The following is a 27,727-nucleotide window of genomic DNA, read 5'->3' as shown; positions in this document are numbered from 1 at the left end:
AAATATAATAGGTTCTGATATTATTTCTTTTCCCCAAAGTTTCAGAGATTTTTCAGATTTTTTTTTTAATACTAGGACCCATGTGAACAAAAAACCTGTTTATAAAATGGGAGACAGTGCGTGGTTGAGTAAGCATAAAATCTCAACAAAGAGTTTAAAACCAATGGAGTTAACTATTACACTCAATTTTAAAATATTAAGTGTAAAAATGGGGCTTCCCAGGTGGTGCTAGTGGTAAAGAAGCCACCTGCCAATGCAGGAGATGGGAGACTCCGGTTCAATCCCTGGGTTGGGAAGATCCCCTGGAGTAGGAAGTGGCAACCACTCCAGTATTCTTGCCTGGAGAATCCTGTGGACAGAGGAGCCTGGTGGTGTACAGTCCATGGGGCCACAAAGACTCAGACACGACTGAGCAACTGAGCACACACATGTAAAAATATACATTTAAAATATGCTTGTTTGCATTCAGTGAGTTAAAATATTAGAAACTTCTCATGAAGCCTGTAGTCCTGGAAGGGAATGTGGAGTATTAGTGAATAAAATTCTGACAAGAATTTGCAGTTTATTTTTCTGTCTTATACCATGCAATAATAGAAAAAACAAGTGAGCAATACTGTAAACAAACATTTGTTGAATAGATGAGTGAAAATACTAAGACACACACACAAAATCATGGACATCAGGAAAACTGAACAAATATCAAAATTGAAAATACCAAGCATAAGTACAATAAAACTACACAGCAACATAAAATAAATTCAGTTCAACTTTGTTGCTAATTTCCCTTAAAAATGTCCAATACTTTTTATATCTCTTAAGCTTGCAAGAAATATCTATGGGACCAGGTAGGTAATATAAATCCTTGAAGTGAATTCAGGGGTTTATGGTGGCCACGTAAGAATGCTAGCTCAGGCTGTCAGATTTCCTGAATTTTCAAGAGAATGTAGATTTTAAATGAAATTTTCAGATTAAAATGTTGGTAACTACATCAAAATGTAGGAAAAGACTTACATAGTCCAAATAAAGATGTCAATGGGCAGAATGTGCCTATTAGATTGCTGTCTCTGAAGTATATTGCCTTACCCATTCTCAAAAGGTATGTGAGCTATGTAGGGGAGAGGGATTAATGATCTCAATTCTAGTTTTAGTTTTCATTATGATACTCTTATTTAATTTAAAATTGAGACATCAAAGGAATGTGCTTGTGCTTAGTCGCTAAGTCGTGTCTGACTTCTTTGCAACCCATGGACTGTAGCCTGTCAGGCTCTTCTTCTGTCCATGGGATTTTTCAGGCAAGAATACTGAAGTGTGTTGCCATTTCCTTCTCCAGGGGATCTTCCCCACCCAGGGATCAAACCCATATCTCTTAAGTCTCCTGCACTGGTGGGCAGATTCTTTACCATTGAGCCACCTGGGAAGCCCATTAAAAATAATAACCATGATTTTACACAGCAACAAAGTAATTAATAGAAACAGGCTAAACAGTTTTTTAAAAAACATAGATTGATATTAAGTCTTCAGTAAACTAAAGTTATAAAGATGTCCTGGAATAAATGGTGAATTAATATATTAGTGATGTAACATTAGTTAGCATTACTGAGTGTGTTATTAGGTGTCAGGCACTAAGACCTGTGCATTAGTATTTATGTGTGTGTGTGCTCAGTTGCTCAGTTGAAGATGTTCTTCAACCTGAAAGACAATTAATTCAGTATTGAGACAAATTCTTACTCTCATTTGCCTTAAGAGTTTATCTGTCATTTATGCAAACATGGTGTGTAACCATTTCATTTCACATCCTGGAAAATCTTCCTGGAAAGATAGATATATTATCAATGAAAATGTACATTGTGGTAGTTAAATGAATGAATCCTTGATACTGAACTTTTTTTAAAAACTGCCATCTTCCTTGATAAGCTTTCTTACAATCTTGGTATCTGAAGATTCATTTCTGATTTATGTTGTGTCTAAATCTTTGTGATGCCATGGACTGTAGCCCACCAGGCTCTGCTATCCATGGGATTTTCCAGGCAAGAATACTGGAGTGGGTTGCCATTTCCTACTCCAGGGGATCATCCTAACTCAGAGGTCCAGCCAGCGTCTCTTGCATTGGCAGGTGGATTCTTCACTACTGTACCACCTGGGAAAACAAGGAGAGATAAGAAGGCCTTCTTAAAGGAACAGTGAAAACAAATAAAGGAAAACAATAGAATGGGAAAGACTAGAGATCTCATCAAAAAAATTAGAACTATCAAGGGAATATTTCATGCATGGATGTGCAAGATACAGGACAGAAATGATAAGAACCTAACAGAAGCAGAGGAGATTAAGAAGAGGTGGCAAAATACACAGAACTATACAAAAAATGTCTTAATAATCCAGATAACCATGATGGTGTGGTCACTCACCTAGAGTTGGATATCCTGGAGTGTGAGGTCAAGTGGGCTTTAGGAAGCATTACTACAAACAAAGCTAGTGGAGGTGATGGAATTCCAGCTGAGCTATTTCAAATCCTAAAAGATGATGCAGTTAAAGTGCTTCACTCGATGTGCCAGCAAATTTGGAAAACTCAGCAGTGGCCACAGGACTGGAAAAGGTCAGTTTTCATTCCAGTCCCAAAGAAGGGCAATGCCAAAGAATGTTCAAACTACTGTACAACTGTGCTCATTTCACATGCTAAAAAGGTTATGCTCAAAATCCTTTAAGCTAGGGTTCAACAGTGCATGAATCAAGAACTTTCAGGTGAATAACCTGGGTCTAGAAAAGGCAGAGGAACCAGAGATCAAATTGCCAACATCCACTGGATTATGGAGAAAGCAAAGGAATTTCAGAAAAACATGTACTGCTTCATTGACAACGCTAAAGCCTTTGACTGTGTATCACAACAAACTGTGGAAAATTCTTAAAGAGATGGGAGTATTAGACCACCTTATCTGTCTCCTGAGAAACTTGTATGCAGGCCAAGAAGCAACAGTTAGAACCAGACAAAGAACTTGTTCAAAACTGGGAAAGGAGTACTACAAGGCTGTATATTGTTACCCTGTTTATTTAACTTATATTCAGAACACATAATGTGAAACGCTGGGCTGGATGAATCACAAGCTGGAATTAAAATTGCTGGGAGAAATACCAACAACCTCAGATATGCTAATGATAAAACTCTAATGGCAAGAAAGTGAAGAGGAACTAAAGAGCTTCTTGACGAGGATGAAAGAGGAGAGTGAAAAAGCTGGCTTAAAACTCAACATTCATTTAAATTCCTTCTTTTGTGAAATGTCTATTCACGCTTTGTGTCCATGTTCTAACTAGAGTGTTTATTTACTGTTGAATTTGAAAGTTTTTTTATATATTGTAGTGAGGGGTCCTTTGTCAGATATGTGGTTTGGAAAACCTTTTTGAACCAGCTAGCAGCATGTCTTTTAGTACTCTTAACAAGATTGTTGGTAGAACAATTTAAATGATAAGTAAGCACATGAAAAGACGTTCAGTATCATGAGGCATCAGGGAAATGCAAATTAAAACCAAATATGATATCACTACATACCTCCCAGAATAACTGAAATATAATACCAATAATAATAATAAAATATAATAAAAGCAAAAAAAAAAAACTCTCAACATTCAAAAAACTAAGATTGTGCAACTGGTCCCATCATTTCATGGCAAATAGAAGAGGACAAAGTGGAAACAGTGACAGATTTTATTTTTTTGGGCTCCAAAATCACTGTGGACAATGACTGCAGCCATGAAATTAAAAGACACTTTGCTCTTTGGAAGGTAAGTATGACAAACTTTATTTGACAAAGCTTATTAAAAACCAGAGATATCACTTTGCTGACCAAGGTGTGTATAGTCAATACTATGGTTTTTCTAGTAGTCATGTACAGATGTGATAGTTGGACCATAAAGAAGGCTGAGTGCCAAAGAATTGATGCTTTGGAATTGTAGTGCTGGAGAAGACTCTTGAGAGTCCCTTGGACTGCAAGGAGATCAAACCAGTCAATCCTAAAGGAAATAAACCTTGAATACTCATTGGAAGGACTGATGCTGAAGCTGAAGCTCCAATACTTTGCCTATTTGACGCGGAGAGCTGACTCACTGGAAAAGACCCTGATTCTGGGGAAGATAGAAAGCGAAAGGAGAAGGAGGTGGCAGAAAATGAGATGGTTAGATAGCATCAACAACTCAATGGATATGAATTTGAGCGAACTCTAGGAGACAGTGAAAGACTGAGGAGGCTGCCATGTTGCAGTCCATGGGGTAGCAAAGAAACAGACACAGCTTAGTGACTAAACAACAACACCTGGAAAGCCCTATAGTATTTATATTATTTAATTAATCACAATTAATCTTTTCACTACCTGTATTATTGTCTTTATTTTACATTAAACTGATAAAGTCGGTTGAGATAATGACTCTTTCCTGATGTTTTTGTCTAGTTCATAAAGACTTTGAGAATGTAACAAGTAAAGAAATTTCTTACCAGCTGTAAACCTCTTTGTTTTTCATCCAACCTTTGTTGTGCAATTTTTAGGACATTTTGAGCTTCAGCCACTTGGATTTGTTTAGGGCCCAACAGCTTAAACAGAATGTCACAAAATTTAAGTGCTTAAATTCAAGTTCACTGTTAAAAATACCACTTAAGATTAAAAGACACATATGTCAACTCTTAAGCTTTCTTAGAATAGTGTACAAAGGGAAATAACTAGTTTAATATGGAGAAACATTAAAACAAATAAAACAATAGCATAGTTGTCATAAATTAAAGAACATGACAGGAGAATTTGATGTCTGAGAGTAAACATAATATGGTTGTTAAAGTGTTTTTCATTAAGCATTCTTTCCACAGAAGTTCATTTGAGCATTAAATGCTTTTCTGGGACAATGACGTATCACTAACAAATTGTTACAGGTATTTAAGAGGAAAAAGCATACCTTCTGTGCTTCATGGTAGTTATTCAAAGCTATAACCCACTGGCACATAGAGCAACAAGCAACAGAAACTAGAGCAATCTTGTTTGGGTTGAAATCAGGTAAGACTAAAATCTTCTTCAGTTTTATGAAAGCCTAGAGAGAACAGTTCATGTATTATATGAGAAATATTATTGATCTGAAATTTTCCCCAATCTACACTAGAAAGAAATTTTGTTTCAATAAAAATACTCAACTATTCTTCAAAAGTAGAATGTAAGACATGCCTGGATACAAACTGGCTCTAGTGTCACTAATCTTTTAAAGAAGAGGGGGAAAGCCTCTACTTGTTGCTGTTATTGTTACAGTAGCTATATTATAGTTTTTTTTTAAGAACTCCGTTTTAAAATGAAAATAAAACAAGTTACCTTTCTCTAGTTTTGTGGAATGTGGTGTATAAGGAGGTCTGAAGTCTTCTTCTTGTGTACCTTATGTGTGGTCACCTGGAAAACCACCCTCAATTTCTATTCCATAAGAAGCATTTGGCAGGGCACAGTCCTATACAAAGGTCTGTCTGGTCAATGACGGTGGTGTGGCCTGGCGCATGCTGGGGCTCACTGAGGACACTGTTCTATAGCTTAGTTAGACCTGTCACAGGTCTATGGATCCACCTCACCTAAATGGCACAACCTAGTTTAGAGTTAGCGATATAGTATTTCTCCTATACTTTGGGGAGAAATAATCAGAAGGAAATCTTTCTCAGACTGATACTCCTTGTCCCATCCTTTCTAACCAGGCATTTCCTTTCTTGCCTGGAAGGACAGGACCATTTTGCTGAATAATTCAGATGGAATGTGGTCCATTCTCAATGATTACTTGTGTTCTTCTTATTATTTAAAATGCTGTTAGGCTTTTAATCATTTCTTTAGATAAGCTATACTTTTTTTTTTCTATAGATAAGCTATAAGTATACCTCAAAAGTATAACAGTATAAAAGTATCTATTTAAGCATAACCATACTGAATCGTTTTTGCTAAGAATGCTTCAGAGAGTGAAGAGTTGTTGCATTAATTCATGAGTGGTATGGGTAGCAACACATATTCTGCTAAAAAAATTCACCTTGTTCAGGTACTACTCTATACTTCCTAATAGCACAGATTATTATTTTAACTAATTAATTGTGTTGTTAGCTATTTAATGTCTGTTTTCCCTGTTACAATGTAAGCTTCATAACATCAATAAGTTGGTCTTATAAACTATTGTAATGTCTCACAATGTCTCTTACATGGAAAATAATCCATAAATATTTATTGAATTAATTAATGAGTATTCACCCCTTCAGCTGTGACAGTGCCATTCATATGTATATAAACCTTTCAGTTTGTCCCTGAACTTAGCTCTCAGCTTGGCTCCTATGTAATGTCCCTGTTCAGATATTATTCCAGCATCTACACATCCAAAGCTACTTCTATATTTTTAGGTAATATTGTTGCAGCCGCAATCACCAAGTAGTACCAAAATCTGTATTAGTTTCCCGTGGCCATTGTAACAAATTACCACAAACTGGGTGACTTAAAACAACAACAATTTATTCTCTCACAGTTCTGGAGACTGGAAATTGGAAATCAAGGTATAGATGGAGTACTTCTCTGGGTAAGGGCTCTACAAGGCCTCCCACTCTAGTGGTGCCCTGCACTCCACCGCTTGCTCAGGACTTCGGTCCTCCTGTCATCCTTCTTGCAGTCCTACAGTAAACCTACATTCTTCAGAATTAAATCTGCTCCAGTGAAACCCTTTACTAGGTGTCCAGACTACCTTATTAAAATTTTTTTTCTGTGCTCTAATCTAACCCTCATCTTCTCACACATAAATCAATATTTGTAAAGTACTCAGAACAGTGTTTGGTACATGTTGTTATATGAACATTTGTTACATGAATGAAAAAAAATCTCAGAGAGCTGGTTCAAGGTAGTGACATAGGAGGATTCTGAACTCCCTCCCTCTCATGGCCACACTGAATCTACAGCTATACACGCATGCATGCTAAGTTGCTTCACTCACTTCAGTCGTTGCTGACTCTGGGCGACCCCATGGACAGCAGCCCACCAGGCTCCTCTGTCCACAGGATTCTCTAGGCAAGAATACTGGAGTGGGTTGCCATGCCCTCCTCCAGGAGATCTTCCTGATCTAGGGATCGAACCTGTATCTCTTTTGTCTCCGGCACTGGCACGTGGGTTCTTTACCACTAGCGCCACCTACACGTAGGGAGCAATAATCTCTGGAAGAAAGCCAAAAACTACCTGCTACTGCTGCTAAGTCACTTCAGTCGTGTCCGACTCTGTGCGACCCCTTCCCTGGGATTCTCCAGGCAAGAACACTGGAGTGGGTTGCCATTTCCTTCTCCAATGCATAAAAGTGAAAAGTGAAAGTGAAGTCGCTCAGTCATATCTGACTCTTGCGATCCCATGGACTGCAGCCTACCAGGCTCCTCCGTCCATGGGATTTTCCAGGCAGGAGTACTGGAGTGGGGTGCCATTGTCTTCTCTGACTCCTATACTTGGATGAAAGAGATAAGACCCCACACTGTAACAGGTAGGAGAGGCTGAGACACAACCTCGCCATGGTGTGGGGTCTCACAGTTGGCAGGGAACTCACAACCCTGAGCTTCTCCTGAGAACTGAAGGGTATGAAACCCACATCCGACAACCCAACTTCAGGACCTGCACCTGAGAAAAAAATTCCACTATACACATAGCTTTAAAAGTCAACAGGGTTGTATCCATGAGACTCAAAAGGTTATAGCAATCTGAGAAATATCCCTTAAAAGGTCCATGGGGACTCACCCATCCCAGGGCCCAACACAGAGGACTGACTGAAATTGCCAAGGTTTCCAGTGAAAGAGGCTATTTGCTTATATCAAAACTTCAGTCAGAGGGGTAGGCTTCTAAATTTAACACACCTCTTGGAATGACAAAAAGAAGAACAAATGAAGCACAAAGGATAGAAGGAAGGAAAGATCAGTGCAGAAATAAATGGTTACTAAAAAATCAACAGGAAAAAACTCAATAGGATTAAAATCTGTTTTTTTTTTTAAAGAAAAAAAAACTTGAAAAATCTGTAGCTAGACTAAGAAAAAGGAGAAAGAACACTCAAATCAGTAAAATCAGAAATGAAAATTGAGATGTTGCAACTGATACCACAGAAATATAAAAAATCATAACAGACCACTGTGAAAAATCATATATCAGCAAACTGGACAACCTAAAAGAAATGGATAAATTCCTAGAAATATTCAACCTATCAAGACTGAATCATGAAGAATCAGGAAATCTGAGCAGACTGGTTACTAGTAAAAAGATTGAAGTGAAAGTGAAAGTCGCTCAGTCATGTCTGACTTTTTGTGACCCCATGGACTATAGCCTGCCAGGCTTCTCTGTCCATGGAATTCTCCAGAATACTGGAGTAGGTTGCCCTCCTCCAGGGGACCTTCCCAACCCAGACATTGAACCCAGGTCTCCCACATTGCAAGTAAATTCTTTACCATCTGAGCCACCATCAATAAATAAAAACCTCCCAACAAGCAAAAGTCCAGCACCAGTTGGCTTCACTGGTGAATTCTACCAAACATATGTAGAGGAGTTGATACCAATCCTTCTCAAATTCTTCCAAAAGATAGAAGAAGAGGGAACACTTTCAAACTCATTTTTGTTTTTTTAATCAGGCTAGCATTACCCTGATACTAAAACCAGACAGGATACTACAAGAAAAGAAAATTATCTCTGATGAACATAGACACAAAAATCCACAAAATATAAGCAAATTAATTCAACAACATATTAAAAGGATCATAAACCATAATCAAGTGGGGTTTATTCCAGGGATGGATTCAAGGATGGTTCAGCATCCACAAATCAATCAGTGTGGTACACCATATTAACAAAATGAAGGGTAAAAATCATATGATCATCTCAATGGATGCAGAAGAAGCATTTGACAAAATTCAATTTTGATTTATGAGAAAGATGCTCAACAAATTGGTTTTAGAAGGAATATAGCTCAACATAATAAAGGTCATATGTGACAAAGCCATAGCTAACATCATACTCAATGAGGAAGAACTGAAATTTGTTTTTATAAGATGAGAAACAACAAGAAAATAAGATGAGAAACAAGATAAGGATGCTCACTCTTGCCACTTTTATTCAACACAGTGTTGGAAGTTCTAGCCATAGCGAGTAGGCAAAAAAAAGGTACCTAAATTGAAAAAGAAGACATAAAACTGTCACTATTTCCAGATGACATAATATTAAATGTAGAATACCTTAAAGTTTCTACCAAAAAAGTGCTAGAACTAACAAATTCCATAAAGTTGCAGTAGACAAAATTAGTATGTAAAATCAGTTGCATTTCTATACATAAACAATAAACTCTCATAAAGAGAAATTTAAAATTTCTAATGTAGAAAATCCCATTTACAACTGCATCAAAAAGAATAAAATATCTAAAAACATATTTAACTAAAGAAGTGGAATATCTGATACTGAAAACTAAAGACATTGATGAAGGAAATTATAGCAGATACAATAAATGGAGAGATCGTTTGTGCTTATAGATTGAAAAAATTAACATTGTTAAAATGCTCTTACTACCCAAAGCAAGCTACAGATTCAAAACAATACTTACCAAAATTCCAATGGCATTTTTCACAGAAATAGAATAAATAATCCTAAAATTTGTATGGAACCATAAAAGACCCTGAATAGACAAAGGAACCTTGAGAAAAAACAAAGAGGGAGGCATCTGGATTTCTGTTTTCCACCTATATTACAGAACTGTGGTAAACCAAACAATGTTGTATTGGCATAAAAACAGACACAAAGATCAATGGAACAGAATAGAGAGCCCAGAAATGAACACAAGTGTATATGGTCTATTAATTTAAATAAGGGAGCCAAAAATATACATAGGTGAAAGGACAGTCTCTTTAACAAGTGGTGTTGGGAAAACTGAACAGCTACATGCAAAAGAATGAAACTGAACCACTATCTTACATACAGAAATTAACTCAAAATTAATTAAAGACTTGAACATGAGACCCAAAATCATAAAACTCCTGGAAGAAAACACAGGCTGTAAGCTACTTGACATTGATCTTGATGATTTTTGATTTTTGATTTGACACCAAAAGCAAGGCAATAATAGCAAAAATAAGTGCGATGAACTCAAATTAGAAAGTTGCACAGCAAAAGAAACCATCAGTGAAAAGGAAAAGCAATCTAGAAAATGGGAGAAAATATTTGCAAACCATATATGCAGTAAAAGGTTAACATTCAAAATAAATGGGGCTTCCCACGTGGTGCAGAGGTAAAGAATCCGCCTGCCTGGAAGTACCATCTGGAGGCCTGGAAGTGAGATGGCGACGCTGCCCTCCGTGAAGCAACGAGCAGAAGAGGCCTGCTGGCACCGCGTAGGCTGTGGGGCCCGTCCTGACCGCCGCGCCCCCTCGGCGCAGGTCGTGTCCTGGGACTCGCCTGAGCCCCAGGTGTGGACCCTGGTGGAGGGGCTGGGAGTGGTCCCCCTCAGCTCTGCACTTTCTAGTTTGGACCATTTCACACCCGAGGCTGCTGTTGCTTTCCAGGCATCTGGCTGGTGCCCCAAGTCCTCCTGTGTAGCCGCAGACCAGGAGCGAAGGTCCGAGCTCAATCCCAGGGGCGCCGGGCCTCCTTCCTTCCTTCACTGCCAGTTCTCCCCTCGGCACTCGGCCGGCTCCTTGCCTCAGCGGGACCTCCCTCTTCCATTTCCCACGAAGCTTCTGGCTTTCCCCGGGACCAGTGTGGGCCATGATCCACAGAACTCGTCTGCTGGCCTGGGGGCCAGAGCTTTTCCACTTAGGTTGCAAAAGCAGTGACTCCTTAAACACTGGCTCTCAGAAGGTCTGGGGCTTCCCTGGTGGCTCAGTCGGTAAAGCGTCTGCGTACAAGCCGGAGATCCAGATTCAATCCCTGGGCCGGGAAGATCCCCTGGAGAAGGAAATGGCAACCCACTCCAGTACTCTTGCCTGGGAAATTCCATGGACTGAGGAGCCTGGTAGGCTCCTACCTACCGCAGTACATGGGGAAGCAGAGTCGGACAGGACTGAGCGACTTCACTCACTCACTCATTCAGGTTCGATCCCTGAGAAAATCCTCTGGAGCAGGAAATGGCAACTTACTCCAGTATTCTTGCCTGGAAAACTCCAGGGACAGAGGAGCCTGGTGGGCTCCAGTCCATAGATTCGCAAAGGGTTGGATATGATTGAACGACTAAGTAGGGGCACACACTCACACGTATCCCAAATAAATAATTCGTCTAATCCAACAGCAAAAACACCAATCTGATTAAAAAATGGGCAAAGGATCTGAATAGACGTTTTTCCAAAGAAGACATACAGATAGGTAACAGGTACATGCAAAGGTGTTTAACATCATTAATAATCAGGGAAAAACAAACAACTACAATGAGCTATCACTGTTAAAATGGTTATTATCAAAAGACCACAAATAACAATTGTGGGTGAAAAAGTGGAATACTTGTGCACTGTTAGTAGAAATGTAAATTGGTGAATCACTATAGAAAACAGTATGAGGTCTCTTCAACAATTAAAATAGAACTGCCAAAAGATCTAGCAAGTTAACTTCTGGGTATTTATCTGAAGGAAACAAAAACACTAACTCAGAAAGATATATTCACCCTCAAGTTAACTGCAGCATTATTTACAATAGCCAACACATGGAGGCAGCTGAAGGGTTCATTAATGGATGAATGCACAAAGAAAATGTGAAAAAAAACACACACACGATGGACTATTACTCAGCCATAAAAAAGAAGGAAATTCTTCCATTTTTGATAACTAGAACGGGTCTTGAGAGCACTATGCTGATTGAAATAAGTCAGACAGAGAAAGATAGATATCATATGATCTCATGTATGTATAGAACCTAAAAAAAAGAAAACAAAAACCAAAATGAACTCATAGATACAGAAAGCAGATTGGTGATTACTAGGGGTGGGGAGCTAGGGATGGTGAAAATGAGTGGAGATGGTCGAAAGGTACAAACTTCTAGTTATAAAATAAATAATTCCTGGGGATATAATGTACAGCATGATGACTATATTACTAATCCTGTATATCTAAAAGTTTCTAAGAGTGAATCTTGAAAGTCCTCATCACAAGAAAAAATGTTTGTAACTATGCATGGTGATGGATATTAACTAGATTTTCTGTGGTGATTATCTGCAATCTTTGGTGATTATTTTGCAATGTATACAAATGTCAAATCAGTATGCTGTACAACTAAAACTAATATAATGTTGTATGCCAATTATATATAAATTAAAAAATCTCAGACACCTTTATCCACACCTTGTACTTTCATTGGGTTATACAATCCATCCAGAAAAAAATTTCCCCCACTATTGACCTCTCCTATTCTCATTATATAAAGAGATCCTGAGACACAACATTTTTCTGATTTTGGTGACATACTGCTTTATCTTGTCACTTCCAGAAAACCATTTACGTTTGCATATACAGCTTGCTCTCTGATCTTTTACCCTCACCATTGTCTTCCGATTCTAATGCAAGACTCCAGTGTTAATACTTCCATTTGGCTTGCAGATTATAAGTATGGAATGTATCAATTATGCATTAATTAGAGATGAACTTGTACCTTCTCAGGTATGTTGTCCTTGTCAATGTTAATCAATTTTTTTAGGAAACCAGTTTCTGAAAGAAGTAACTTTGCTGTAGTCCAGTTAGGTTTCTTTTGCAGAAGAATACAAACTGCATTCATGACAGTCAGTACAAGGTAAGGAGGCCGTGTATATACTCTGTAATAAATGGTTAAAATCTAATCAACTTCATAACTGAAATCAAAGATACCTTATAAACTCTCTCAAAAGATAATACACACAGATTTTTTTTAACAAGTATTTTGGTAAGAAGAACTATTTGCCAATATATAGCTATTTCATTATTGGATATCTTCAAAAATTTGAGTATCTTTAGTATGTGGGTATCTTTGCTTTATAAAGATGAAATGAATAACACTTAGCTATGTAGAACATACAAGTTAGATGTTAATTATTTTCATTACAAAAGTATTTGCTGCAGCGTTCTTTAAAAGAAGGAACTCTCCTCTTTCATCCCAGTATTGGTTTACTGATAGCCACTTGACAGAAACACTATATGTGCGTGTGTGTGTGGGGTAGTTGAAAGTCAAGTGAACTGATTAAAGAAAGTACTTGTTAACTAATAGTAAAAAAAAAAAAAAAGAAAGTCAACCCTATTCCTGTAATTTGAAGGGTGCTGTTAAGGTGCAGCTCCCTTTAAACACATCCTCTGATTATTCTTCATCCTGATCTAAAATTCCTACTATAAAGATCACAGATAATATAGAGTTGAGAGAGGGAGGGTAGATGGGAATTTGTCTCCTAAGTTATTAATGATGTAACTATTGGAACATTGGAAGTTGCCTCTTAGCTACCTCCGAATCAGCTGACATGTGTATGTGTGTGCTAAATCCCTTCAGTTGTGGAAATAGCAGGTGGGAAAGAGAATGGACTAAACTGTGTCTCTGCTGCATGTCCTAAGAATAGCAACGAAGATCATATCAGAAGGCATGTCATTTGTCTGGCATTTTGAAGTGAAGTGAAAGGTACATTAGCAACATAACAGAGATAATCTTTAAAAAACAAACCAATAAATAAATAAATAAAAACAAGGCATATGCAAGGAATTCAAGCATTAGGTTAGTTTTCTTTAGCTTTAGCACAAGGGCAGGGGAAAGGGCCTGCTTAATCAGAGGAAACCAGTTAGCATTAATCTTTTTTGAGCACTTGCCTTATGCCGGACTATTCTAAACATTTTACATGTTTCAGCTCATCCAATCCTTTCAATATTTGTTGTCACCCCAGCTGCATAGAAGGGACGTTGAAATACAGAAAAACTGTATACTAGAAAGCAGCAGTGCCAGAATTTCAACCCGGGAAGCTTGATACCAGAGCCCACGACAGGTAAAATGGCTTATTCTAAAAATGGGATATAGACTTAACTTTTCCCATGTATTTTTGTTTTATTTTGAGTTCTTGCAACTCAAAAGAGACGTCAGTAACTTACTCACCTTAATTCAGAGACATCAGCTTTATCCAGGGCATTAAGAGCCACAAATGCCTTGTCGAGAGCTGGCAGTACACTTTTTAATTCTTTGTCAGCTTTCTGCAATAAAGTTATACATATGAATGAATATAGTTGCATACTTAAAATTTTTACATTTTTAAGTTGGAAAATGTAATTCGACATTTTTACAATGCCCATGCATACAGAAGTTATGCTTTTGTATGACTTGGGGATGTACACACATGCTCGCCCTGTTAGACACCTGTGTTACTGTCCTAAGTTAGTGTATTTTGCAATCTCTGATGAGAAGTTACCTGTGAGAAGCGAAAACACTGAGTGTTTTCTGCCTTCTGTGTTAGACTTAGTGTAATTTTCACACTGCCTTTTTGGGAGTGGTCCACTTAAAGATGGAATTCTAGGTGGCTCAATGGTAAAAGAGTCCATCTGCCAATGCAGGAGACACCAGTTTGATCCTTGAGTCAGGAAGATCCCCTAGAAGAGGAAATGGCAACCCACTCCAGTATTCTTGCCTGGAGAAGTCCATGGACAGAAGAGCCTGGTGGGCTACAGTCCATGGGTCTCAAAGAGTTGGACACAACTAAGCGACTGAGCATGCCACTTAAAGACAGAATTACTGTAAAACTAATGAAGCTTGAGACCCTTCAGTTGCACAGATCTCCTTCCAAGGTCCTGAAAGTAATTTTGCCAATATGTGTGCAGGGTCATACTTTTTTGTAAGACATGCAAAAGTAAGACATTCTATTTGCAGTCAGATAAGATCAATTTCTCTTTACACTTTTGACAGACTCTTTGTCGGGTATTCTATCAAGAAAGGTGGTGCTGGAATGACTGTGGATATTTTTGGGATTTTGCTAACAAGCTGACTTGGGGATTATATTTATGTTGCTTAGAGTCACTTCTCTGTATAATTAAGTTATTACACACTATTACAAATATGAATGACTTCTAGAAATACTTCTGTTGTCTACTGTTCCAACTTTCCTGGTGATGTGACACTAAGGTGAAGGGCCAGAGGTCATACTATAATATAACTTGTATTTATAGTGCCCAGCTTCAGAATCTTGTCTGTAGAAAATCCTTCCACTTATTAAGATGAGTAAAATTGTAAGTAGATGGTAGATCCTTATTGACACCTACTCAAAATGGAAGTTCATTCTTTCATGAATATATTTGATAATGCAATGTACACTATTCTAAACCTACTATACATCCCCCCCTTTTTTGATGAGAGTTATTCAACAAGAATTAATCATGGACTTTCAGGTAATAATTATTGTATTTGGAAAGATGTTTTAAAATGTCTCATTGAAAGAAGTGAGAAATTACAGATTCCTTGTACAGATATATGTCAAAGGTGCCTTATTTTATAATTTTTAATTCTTATCAGATCATCTTCAGAAAACAAAGCAGCTCTAGGGACTGTTTATTTGGTTTGTGTCATATCTCTCATTGCCTGAATAATTCTGTTTTTTTAAACTGGCCAATTCCCCTCTGTTCCCTCCAGTCAGAATTCTAGTAGGAACCAGTCTGGTGTAGCAGATGACCAAATGTTCAACCCTGGTCTGATCAATGGCCACACCAAGTCACAGAAGGCAGAGAGTGGAGTTTCACATTTTCCATGTGCAAAGGTTTTTCATGGAGCAACTCCATCTATTAAAAAATATATATATATATAATATGTGTTATTATTATATATATTATATATAATTATATATTATATATATATATATGTTAGCTAAAACCTAAGTTGGGGAAATTATTTATTTATGTTAAATACAAAAGCTACAATCATTAGCTAATATCTCAAAGCACAATAAATATTTAGGCAAGGTTTATTATAAACAATAGTGAATGTGAATAGATATTTCTAACAGCCTTTTTGATAATTTCAAAATATTTTGCTTGGCTCCTTGTTAGATCTGATTAGATCATCACTAAAAACATGGCTGAAGAATAAATGGTTCATACCAGAGATATGAGAGGTATCGGCCTGCCTTCTTCTCATTGTTCACTTGAACGTCCAGTGTTAACATTATTTTCAATCCAAGGTTTCTCTGAGAAATTTTTTCAAGCTACCTGTCCATATTTTAAGGGTTAATTTACTTCAAGCTGGATAACATAATGAGTAAATCCCTTCACTTGGACACAAATAAACTGCAGGGCTTCCTGTTGAGCACTGAGGAAATGAGGAGGCCACCACAACCAACCCTTCCATCCTTCATATGATCCTCTTGGAGGCCACATGCATTTCTGATATGGGTTGAATGAGTTTTCTTCATTGTAACCAGAAGAACCAGGCTATCTATTTTCCTAAGGGACCCTTTGTCTTTGCACTTCACTTAATAGTACCTGCATGTAGTAGGTATTAATATAAATATTTTCTGGGAAAAAAATGAAAAACAGGCAAAGTTGGAGTACTATATACTTAAGAGCAGTTAGCCTGACTTTTAAAATTTTGGGGTAGGAAACAATTTTGCAAATATCTAAGTGACTTTCATTGATCATATTTTAATTTTACCTGAGCATACTCTTCTACGATTCTTACTTCTTCTGCCATGATTTCTTCATCCTGTTTAACAAGCATCTGAACTTTCTCAACCACTTGGGAATCTTTCTGTAGTTTTTCCATTAGGATTTCTTTCTCCTAATGAACCAAACAACTCTTCTTAAAATAAGTTTTAAGAGATATGATATCTTTTTAAAAAGAGAAATCAAATAGCTTATTTCATTCTTACAGAAACTGTCAAAATCACCTCAAAATATATTTGTTTAATAGACTAATAAAAATGATTATAACAAATATAATTTCATATAATACACATAAAGATTGATGATGAGTAATGATTTTTAGAATACTTGGCCAACTGCAAGTTACCACAGTGCATTTCAGATATATTTAACTAATAACTGCAGATTTTTCTATTTCTTTTATAATTAGCTAAATACTTATTATTGGCTTCCCAGGTGGCTCAGTATTAAAGAATGCACCTGCCAATGCAGGAGACGTGGATTCAATCCCCGGGGAAGGAAGATCCCCTGGAGGAAGAAATGGCAACCCACTCCAGTATTCTTGCCTGGAAAATTCCATGGACAGAGGAGTCTGGTGTTCTATAGTCCATGGGGTCACAAAGAGACACAACTGAGTGACTGAGTGCATATATCAATGATCACATTTAATTATTAAAATATAATAATGGCTGAGTAACTTTCCATTACATATGGGTTCCACATCTTTTTTTATCCAATCATCTGTTGATGGACATCTACGTTGCTTCCATGGCTTATTGTAAATAGTGCTGCAATGAACTTTGGGGTACATGAGTCTCTTTGAGTTACTGTTTTCTCAGGGTATATGTCCAGTAGTGGAATTGCTGGGTCATATGGCAGTTCGCACAGATGTAGAGAAAGGACTTGTGGACACAGGGCAGGAAGGAGAGGGAGGGACGAACTGGAAGAGTAGCAGTGACACGCATACACTACCATGGACAAAACAGAGAGTGGGAAGCTGCTACATACACAGGGAGCTCAGCCTGGTGCTCCGTGGTGACCCAGAGGGTTGGAATGGGGGCTGGGTGTGAGGGAGGTGCAAGAAGGAGGGCATATATGTTCACATATGGCTGAATCATGTTGTTGTATAGCAGAAACTAATACAATCTTATAAACCACTTATATTCCAATAAAAATAAATTTAAAAATACAATGATGCTACTACCTCGCTATTGTTGTTGTTACTGCTTCCCTCGTTTTACAGATAAGAAAACTAAGACTAAGAGAGGTTGCACAGCTGCATGGTAGTAAAGCTGAAGTTCTCACCCATGTTTGTCAAGTATCAGCTTCTGCTTTCAAACACCATTCCATGTTAAACCATAATATTTTTAAAAGAGATCCCAAATCAAACACACCTTTGTTTTCTGTTCTATTTGAGGGCCAAGAATCAAGAGCTCCTCCTGCATATCTGTAACTAGAGCAGTTGTTTCCAGGATCTTGGATAGGCCCATATGGAAGCGCTCCCTGAAGGGAAAGAAAGCATTAAGAAAGTATTTTGTCGTTGTTCAGTTGCTCAGTAATGTCCAACTCTTTGCAACTCCATGGACTGCAGCACACCAGGCTTCTCTGTCCTTCACTATCTCCTGGAGTTTGTTCAAATTCATGTCCATTGAGTCAATGACCCAAACATCTCATCCTGTCATTCCCTTTTCTCTCCTCATGCCCTCAGTCTTTCCCAGCATCAGGGTCTTTTCCAATGAGTTGGCTCTTTGCATCAATTAAGGAAGTATAGATATAACAAAATAATAGCCAAGCAAGATTCACTGTAATCATGGACTAGAAGACCACATAGTAAAGATGCCCATTCTCCCCAAAATGATATATGGGTTTAATGCAATTCCTGTCAGAATCTCAGTAAAAAAAATTTTTTTATGTATAGATGTGCTTATTCTAAAATTTATATGGAAAAGCAAATGAACTAAGGTAATTAAAATAATTTTGAAAAAAATAAAGTGGGTGGAATTATTCTACCTGATTGTAAGACTGATTACATAGCAACAGTAATCAAGATTATGTGGTATTGGCAGAGAGATAGATATGAAGATTGATGGAACAGAGAGAGAAGACAAAAGTACACCCACACAAGTACACCTAACTCAGTTTTGACAAAGGTGCAAAAGCAATAGAGGGAGAAAAGGTTTTTCAACAAGTGGTGCTGGGGCATCAGTTACACCAGATGAACTGTAACCTAAACCTTACACCTTATGTTTATGCAAAAATTAACTTGAAATGGACCATAGAATTAAATGCAAAACTATACTACTTTTAGAAGAAAATATAGGAAAAAGTGATCAGGATCTAGGGCTTGGTGAAGAGTTCTTAGACAGGAGAAGCATAATTTATAAAAGAAAAAAATCATAAATTGGACTTCATCAAAAATTAGGACCCTTTTCTCTGTGAAAGGGAGAATGAAAATACAAGCTACCAACTGGAATAGGATATTTGTAATCCACATATTTGACAAAAGACTTATTTTAGAATATATAAAGAATTCTCAAGCTAACAATAAAAAATTTGAACAATTTAGAAAATATGAAAAGATATGAAGAGACATTAAATTGAAAAGGATATATGGATGGCAAATAAGGGCATGAAAAGATATTCAGCATCACTAACTATTAAGGTGTAAATTAAGATTACAATGTCATATAATTACATACTTATTAAAATAGTCAATATAGAAAATAGTGACAATACCAAATGCTCTCAAGGATGCAGAGAAACTGAATCTCCCATACATAATTTATAAAACTACAAAAAATAGTACAGTCATTTTGAGTAACAATTTGATATTTTCTTCATAGGTCAGATGACCTAACAGTCATACTCTTGCCATTTATCCTAGAGAGATAGAAATTTATATCTGCCCAGAAACCTGTACAGAGATATATTCATAATAACTCCAAATTAGAATCAGCCCAAATTCCTTCAATGGTTGGACAAACTGTGGTATACCCATATGGACTATTACTTTGGCAATAAAAAGGAATAAACTCATGATACATGCAATAGCTTAGATCCCAGAGGCATTATGTTGAATGAAAGCACTATCACTCTCTGTGTGTGAAGAATAAAAATGGAGAAATGCAGGACAGATTAGCAGTTGCAAGGTATTTGGTATAGGAGGAAGAAACGAGTGGGAGTGACTGTAAAGAGGGTAGCAGTAGGGGAATCTTTGTGGTAATGAACTAGGTCTATATCTTGATTGCTGTTGTGGTTATACAAATCACTACAAATGTTAAAGTTGAATGGCATAGACCTAAAACCACACATTGTACCAATGACAGTTTCCTGGTTTTGATGTTGTACTATAGTTATGTAAAATGTGAGCACTGAGAGAAACTGAGTAAAAGGTACTTTGGACCTCTCGGTACTATTTTTGCAACTTCCTGTGAGTCTAATAATGGCCAAAACAAATTTTCTTTTTAAATAACAAACAATAAGATAAGTTTGAAAATTTTTCATTTGTCTATTCACTAGAATAAAAAACTGAAAATATACATTTGTATGGAATAAAATAAACTGAAAAATTTAAATAAGAAGATTACAAAGCTATTGGTCAACAAAATTTTAGTTTTAAGACAGGGAATAAGTTCCATAGAGCATTTTCTAAAAATTGAATATATGGTTTCTATTTCTTGGGCTTTCATAATCTATGAGAACATCATCACCTATACCCTTTAAATTGTGAATTACACAGATATTTTTGATATTTTATCTAGCTCTAGGATAGGTCCTCAAAAGTCTCATGTGGATTACCACATTAGCTTTTAGGTCTTCTTTGTTTTTATTTTTTGTCTCTCTCCAATTTATTCTCCATACCAGAGTGATCTTCCTAAAATAAGTCTATTTATACTATTTACTTATTTAAAGAGTTATTATTTGTTGTGTGTTGTGTACATCAGACATTGTGCTTAGCATCTAATTTGTAAACATATGACCCCCTAGAAACAGGTGATATTAAAAATAAAGTGGACTCAAAGGAAAAACTAAAGAAACATAGACACCTGAAACTAAGCTCCCAATGAAGCACACACTTATGACTTTTGGGCTTTAAAAGTGATTATTTCCCAAAAGGATATCTCCCACTGAAACAGGATGTTAAATGTTTTGGGGGTGGAGAAGAGGTGTGGACTGGCTGTAAGAGACCCAAAGCATGTAATTATCCCTTCCCTTCCTTTTTTTCTTGTCCCTTATCTATCCCTGGGGAACTTCTTAATGGATTTGTAAGAAGTAAAGAAGAGCTACAAAGTTGGGATTTATAACCTGGTGCTTCTTTTTACCACCTAGCTATACTTGATGGATATAAGCACTGATGGATATTCATGATAATGATCATGCACATTAGGTGATAACTTATGGTAATCCTGATTATACATCAGGGGGGTTAGGAGATGTTCTAGGATAGTTCAAGGTACATAAGGAAGAAACTATTGAGCAACTTAGGGATGTACAATATGGGTAAGACATGGGGAAGACTGGGAAGTGGATGAAGTGATTGTGACAGATACTAGTCATACCAATCATGACTGTGAATGGAGAGCAACACCCCTGGATGGTGGGAAGGGGACACCTTAGAAACCTGGAGGTCGGAGGTAGAAGGAAATTCCATCAATTCCTTATAACTCTTGTCTATAGGGCATCTGGCCAATTTACCCAGCCTGCGGCTATCATACTCATTTTAATCACTAACCAACAAAAGGCTTAATCCATGGACTTTCAGAAACATTATAGGAACTGCTAACCCAGAGGAGTGAACGGCCTTTATGTAAAACAATGGAACAAGATTAACCTTTTGAACTAATAGGACTGTTTTCACGGACAGTAGCAACTGCTGTGCAATTGATGTTGAATGCGCCAAAGTTGTTGACAAAAAATAAATGAGACTCTGATACCATGTGAATAAAATGCTGCTGCTGAGGTTGCTACTGCTTCTGTAAATGTCAGATCTATACTTGTGTGCCACATACAAACTAGTTTAAACTCTCAGGCATGAGTGGTGGTGAAAATTTTCATTGCCCTGGGCTTCCAGCTGGCCAATAAAGGCAGAGTATGGGCGACTGCCAATTATTGATGCATTTAGATCAGTAACAATTTTAACTGGCTTGGCTCAAGATACAAAACCTGTCTGTGGCCTGTCCTCCAAGTGTCAGTCATCATAGCCATTCTCACCCACTGTTGTCCAAGAATGGATTTGGTCTAAGTCCCTATCAGTGCACTTAACTGGGGTATCTGATAGAGTGGGCTGTTCTTTTGCAGCTGGATAAATGACAGGTTTGGAGGATAGAGCTGTAAAGGAATGCCTTCAAGTGGTATACCCTGGCAACCTTTCATGCCTTCCATAGGCCACACAGGAGAAGGTTGAATTACAACTGAGATAAGTCTGTGATCCTTCTGGAACATGAGAGCATGGAATGCTTGTCAGTAGATGCTTTAAGACCATTTCCCACTGTATTTGTCTTCTGGGGGGCTGTCATGAGATTGTTTCTCAATGACTCTAGAGTTCTGATTAGATATGAGACTTTCTACCTCAGGTTTCCTCCCCCACCTTCCGAGGTCCAGCTGAAGGTTCTAAAACTGCTGAGCTGCAGCATGACGTGGACTTCTCAGCAACAGGGCATTCCACTATCAGTGTTGTAGTTGGGAGAAGGAAATAGCAACCCACTCCAGTACTCTTTCCTGGAGAATCCCATGGACAGAGGAGCCTGGTGGGCTACAGTCCATGGGGTCCCAAAGAGTTGGACACAACGGAGTGACTTTCACTTTCACTTAATGGGATAATGGACATGGGGAATGGCAGTGCTGGTTACTCTTGTTTTCATTGTCCATGTCTGACTTTAACAGTCTATTGCTTCTTCACTGGCTGAATCTGTCAGCCTTGCCTTTACAGGGGCAGCCTGTGAATGACCACAGGGGAGATAGACACCTATCTCTTTTAAGATCTTCTGTAGCTTTTGCTCTTTTCCCTCCAATGAAAAGGTGGATTTGGGTTCACTTGCATTTGTATCCCTTTTTACAAATAAGAGCACAAGTATAGGACACATATATCTGACTTGGTCTCAAAGTCTTACCTCTTCTTTTGCATTTCCTTCTCTTGGGACTTCAAAATGTAGGCAAATGTGTCCATGAATCGCAAGTAGTTACTGGGAGTGATATAATAATGCCTTCTAGTTGTTTGAAAGTATTTTATGTTCAACTCTTTTATGCTTCTGTGGATTTGGACACATGTTGGGGCAAATTTTTCTTTTAAGTTCTGAAAAATAGTAATTTCTAAGAATTAAGGGAAAGCAGTCTAAATACACACACACACACACACAAAGAAAACTGACACTGCAAATACATTTGTTATTTCTGAGATATGGAGATGCAGAAAAAGGGTTTGGATGAATGGGACTAAAAACACATGAGTTTTAGTGGTTAGGATGACGTTAGGGTGGAAAAGACAAAAAAAAAAAAAAAAAAAAAGGTTAACAATAAATGACATCTCAGCTAGGTTTTTCCCTTATTTCTGCCACAGCGCTCCAAGGATTTAGGGTACATTGTCAATGGCCAAAGTTTATAGTGCTTTATCTCTTATCTTCCTTTCTTTAAAGTAGGTTATTGATAGCAAGATACCCAATTTTCTTGAGTAAAATAAAGCTAGAAAAATGTAAGGACTTAAAGGATGTCAGCCCTCTGTATCTGTGGGTTCTGCACCCACAGATTCAAACAACCACTGAAAATACTCTTAAATATTCCAGAAAGTTTCCAAAAGCAAAACATGAATTTCTCTTGTGCTGGCAACTGTTTACATAGCATTTGCATTGTATTTACAATTATTTACATATACTTACATTGTATTAGGTATTACAAGTAATTCAGAGATGATTTAAAATATATCATAGAATGTGCACATATTATGGGTAAATGCTATACCATTTTATATAAGGGACTTAAGCATCCAGGGCTTCCCTCCTAGCTCACTTGGTAAAGAATCTGCCTGCAATGCAGGAGACCCTGCTTCGATTCCCAGGTTGGGAAGATCCTCTGGAGAACGGATAGGCTACCCAGTCCAGTATTCTTGGGTTCCCCTTGTGGCTCAGCTGGTAAAGAATCCGCCTGCAATACAGGAGATGTGGGTTTGATCCCTGGGTTGGGAAGATCCCTTGGAGAAGGGAAACACTACCAACTCCAGTATTCTGGCCTGGAGAACGCCATGGACTGTATAGTCCATGGGGTCACAAAGAGTCAGGCACGACTGAGTGACTTTCACTTTCACTTTCATATCCTGATTTTGGTATCTTGCAGGGTTTGGGGGAGGGGGCTGGAACCAGTTCCTTATGGAAATCAATGGATCAATCAATGTAGAGATACAGGCAGGCAAAACTAGAGTAGAAAGAGTGTCCTCTTTGCTTACCTTCAGAGAGAATCTGACTTGAACATAATCTAGTCCTGTTTATACATCTCCAATCCACCCAGCCTAGCTAAACTGGTCATTCTTAACTCAGCTGCAATTTCTTGTTGGTTCCACCCTGAATCTACCCTTTTTGGCCTTTGCTTTCCTTGAACACTTGGACAGGTAAGGTTGTAAGCCCCTTTCTAGGCCCCACAGAGTTTCAGGCCTCTCTGAATTTACAGCTTCTTTTGCCAACATCTCTCGGGATCTTCATTTGAATCACTCTAGGATAGATTCTTACTGACTTGTGGCTCATGAGTTCTGAGGTAACTTTGCGTGTGGCTTGTGCTCTCATTTCTTTGTAGTTGTGTTGCTGTAACCAACCCAGTGAATTTCACAAGTACACAGAAGGTTGCAGTATCCTCACCAGAGCATGGGGGGTTGTTTACCTTCGTGGAAATCTGCTGTCTACCATGAGGGCAGGACAGTGAAGAGACCCCAGCAGCGAGGAATCTGGGCATCATTGAGACAGGGTGAATTAGGGGGCAAAAGAGATGAGAAACTGATAAAAAGTCAAGACAAACACTTGACTTATTTCATAATTTTGCCCAGAACTGCCTCTCTTTGCCCACCTAAGGTTGTCATTCAGAGATGTAGTGTTGGATTCTGATAATAAATTGAAATCTTCACTTGCATTAGATTTCTTTAAAGGGGTTATATTTACCTCTCTGCTCTCGATATCCACTTTTTCTCTTAAGAAAGCGTCAGCTACAATCAGGAGAGCTTCTTCTGGCCACTTCTCATACCAATCAACCGTGCAGGTGCTGATCAGGGAAGGATATAGTCTACAGTTTTGGTGAAAGTTAGGTCTTGTAGGGCTCATGGTCATAAAAATATGAAGATTTTTATGTATTCTCTGAAAATTAATGAAAACATGATTTGTTTAAATGCAATCCATTGCTTTGAAGAAAATATTATATTGAAAATTCCATTTAAAATTTGTTTCAATTTTTTCCTTAATGGGGGGAGTAGAAACCTATCAATCATTTATTGAGTGTCTGTCATAAACCAGAGTCCTTCCAAGGGAAACTACAAGCTTCACAGAGCCCTTCTGAGGAAAGGAGCCAGGTTCTGTTCTAGGGGACCTCACCCTCTTGGCTTCAGCTGGATGGACTGGGTAGGGGAGTCACTGGACTCAGAACATTCCTTGTATAAACCATCCTTTATAAGGGGCTCTGGTGCTAGAGCTCTATTCAGTAGGGCAGTTTATATCAGATGCTGATGGGTCTGACTACTTAACTGTTTCCTCTGGAGTGGAGTGCATTTAAGACTCACAGAAACTCAAAGTAAGAAATAGTCCGATGAATTAAAGCTAAAAGAGATGCAGAGAATCAGAACAATGTTATGTACAGAACACCGCAGAGATACTAATAAACTCCTACAGCTGAAGGATTACAGCCAAGCAGTATTAGATTCTATATAATTTTTCAGGTCCTAGGCAAAGTGCTAGTTTCAAAGAACTTTGCCTGCATCCTTGCCCCACCTAAAACCTGATTGTGTTGTTGCTGTTCTTGGCTTCTTGGAAGGACTGACCACAGGGCACAGATTCCTTCCTCATTTCATACGTTGCTTTATGATAAAACCACATTATTGAAAGAAGCTTCAGTGAGTCAATGATCCATTTAACTCAAAGGGTTAGACTTGCACAAAGTGATAATATCTTTGAGTATCAAGCAACCTATTTTGCCAAGTAAGAGTAGTAAAGCTGAAAGAAGACTAAAGGGTAAGATTTCCCCTCTCTTGCTTGTCTTTAAAATTTTTATAAAAGCAAATGCAGCTCCTCAATGCAAAATTCACAAAATACAGAAATCTTTAAATTGAAGATGAATTTGTACGTGTGCTTAGTTGTGTCCTACTCTTTTCGACCCCATGGACTGTAGCCCACTAGGCTCTTCTGTCCATGGACATTTTCCAGGCAAGAGTACTGGAGTGGGTTGTCATTTCCCACTCCAGGGGATCTTCCTGACCCAAGGACTGAAATGTGTCTCTTGTGTCTCCTGCACTGGTGGGCGTATTCTTTACTGAGCCGCATGGGAAAACCCACAAAACGGAATCACCTCTCTCTGCTTTGCCCGTTTGCAAATCCTACTTCAGGATATCCAACAGTTTAAGGTGTGTTTTCACTATTTATTATTACTGTAAAAAACCTCAAGTCATTTTTGAAAGTATGGCATATATATAAAATTAAAATTGATTTCTACTTGGGATTCTTATTTTTTATTTCTGGAGGGCACTATTCGCCACACTCTAAATCAGAATTTATTTTCCTTTTCCACTCACAATCTATTGGGTAAACCAATTTTGTAAAGAAGTGCTTGATTGTCACAAGTTTTCAGGATAACTCCTGTCCTTCTTTCTACTGCAGCATTCTAAAATACAACTCAATTCAAACATCCATTTATATTATATTGTTCTCATACAATTGTGGATTCCATTCCCAGAATTTTTTACATGTTTTTGTTGTGCAAGATCACTAAGCATCTGCTGAGGAAGGGATGGTGGTTCGGTTCAATTTTCAAATGTCTCCATAAAAGATAGAAGCTGACTCGAGAAATAAGTTGGCCTGTGGTACTTTACCAGTGAACATTTTGGCTTGGGTAATCATATCTATCTGTTCACTGAGCCACTGGTCAGTCATCATGTCTTAAAGATACAGAATGCCTAGTTAATTTGTCCAGTTTATATCTCTCATCAAGCTGATTCTTTCACAGCAAGCTCACTGCTGAGTTCATTCTGAATATTACCTGCTCTACCTGGATGACCCATAACATCCTGGACAGTTCTAGGGCTTTTTAAGGGGATGAGCAATTCTTGTTTCTTTCCTTTCCAGGTTTGTTACCAGCATACAGCTGAAATAAAAAACCTCATTGGGTAGAAAGGGATCACAGGGTGTGAAGTAATCTTGGGATCTTATTTCTCTTATTGCCTCAAGCTATTATTATTTTTTTAAGTCATTGTTAGCCAGTCAGTCCCAGATTCCTGCTCATGTTTGTCCTGCCTATGGTGTGTCTATGTTTAAGGATGGAAGTCATTATTATAGCTTTAAAAACTCATGTAAAAAAACAAAGAAATTATCCAACTTGAAATTCATGTACAGAATTATAAACATAGTCTATTTTTTTATGCAGACCTTTATGTTCATTGCAGGATTATTTTCAACAAATAGTGGACACTGGCATAAAATTTTGTGAGATTTGAACATAGTCTATTTTCAATTTAATATGTCAATTTGATAAAGGCAATCCACAAAAATGTACCTTTTGGAAGAACGAAAGTAAAATTTGCCTATTATCAACATAACCAGACTGTTCGGCAAGAGACCTAAGCCTGAGGGCAATCGCATCCAGCTCTTCATTTTCAAACAAGTCAGGTATTTTCCCCAGATTAATAATGCTGTTCAAATCTTCCATAAATAATTCCTTAGGAAAAACATACATTTAATCAGGAATGGGTAAATTGGGCACGTATTCTACTCTGGATAGAGCAAATCAAGAAAGCAATAGTGTTTCAGGAGAACTTAGATCAAAAAAATAACTTCTCTTAATGTGAACCCATCAAAAACATTTTGTTCTGGCCAAAATAAGCTTCATCTATTCATTCATTTATTCAAACATTGGGGAAACAGATTTGGTACCCACAGTATGCCAAACACTGCTGTG

At 37.8% G+C, this 27,727-nt stretch overlaps 1 protein-coding gene across 1 annotated transcript in view; it reads right to left on the bottom strand.

The window, feature by feature from the left end:
* DNAH14 (dynein axonemal heavy chain 14) overlaps window positions 1–27,727 on the bottom strand; it is a 388,841-nt gene that overhangs the window by 87,699 nt on the left and 273,415 nt on the right. Inside the window, exons 55-63 of the mRNA XM_043922886.1 lie at window positions 27,326–27,487; window positions 24,733–24,924; window positions 22,705–22,886; window positions 17,989–18,097; window positions 16,605–16,730; window positions 14,070–14,164; window positions 12,618–12,777; window positions 4,933–5,064; window positions 4,481–4,576 (exon numbers count right to left, since the gene is read on the bottom strand). Of these exons, the coding sequence (XP_043778821.1) occupies window positions 4,481–4,576; window positions 4,933–5,064; window positions 12,618–12,777; window positions 14,070–14,164; window positions 16,605–16,730; window positions 17,989–18,097; window positions 22,705–22,886; window positions 24,733–24,924; window positions 27,326–27,487 (1,254 nt within the window). The remainder of the gene's footprint in view (window positions 1–4,480; window positions 4,577–4,932; window positions 5,065–12,617; window positions 12,778–14,069; window positions 14,165–16,604; window positions 16,731–17,988; window positions 18,098–22,704; window positions 22,887–24,732; window positions 24,925–27,325; window positions 27,488–27,727) is intronic.

The sequence above is a fragment of the Cervus elaphus genome, chromosome 14 (genome assembly GCF_910594005.1).
Source record: "Cervus elaphus chromosome 14, mCerEla1.1, whole genome shotgun sequence".
Taxonomy (NCBI): domain Eukaryota; kingdom Metazoa; phylum Chordata; class Mammalia; order Artiodactyla; family Cervidae; genus Cervus; species Cervus elaphus.
Note: the sequence above shows the minus strand (reverse complement) of the source record. Positions and strands in the feature narration are given on the sequence as shown.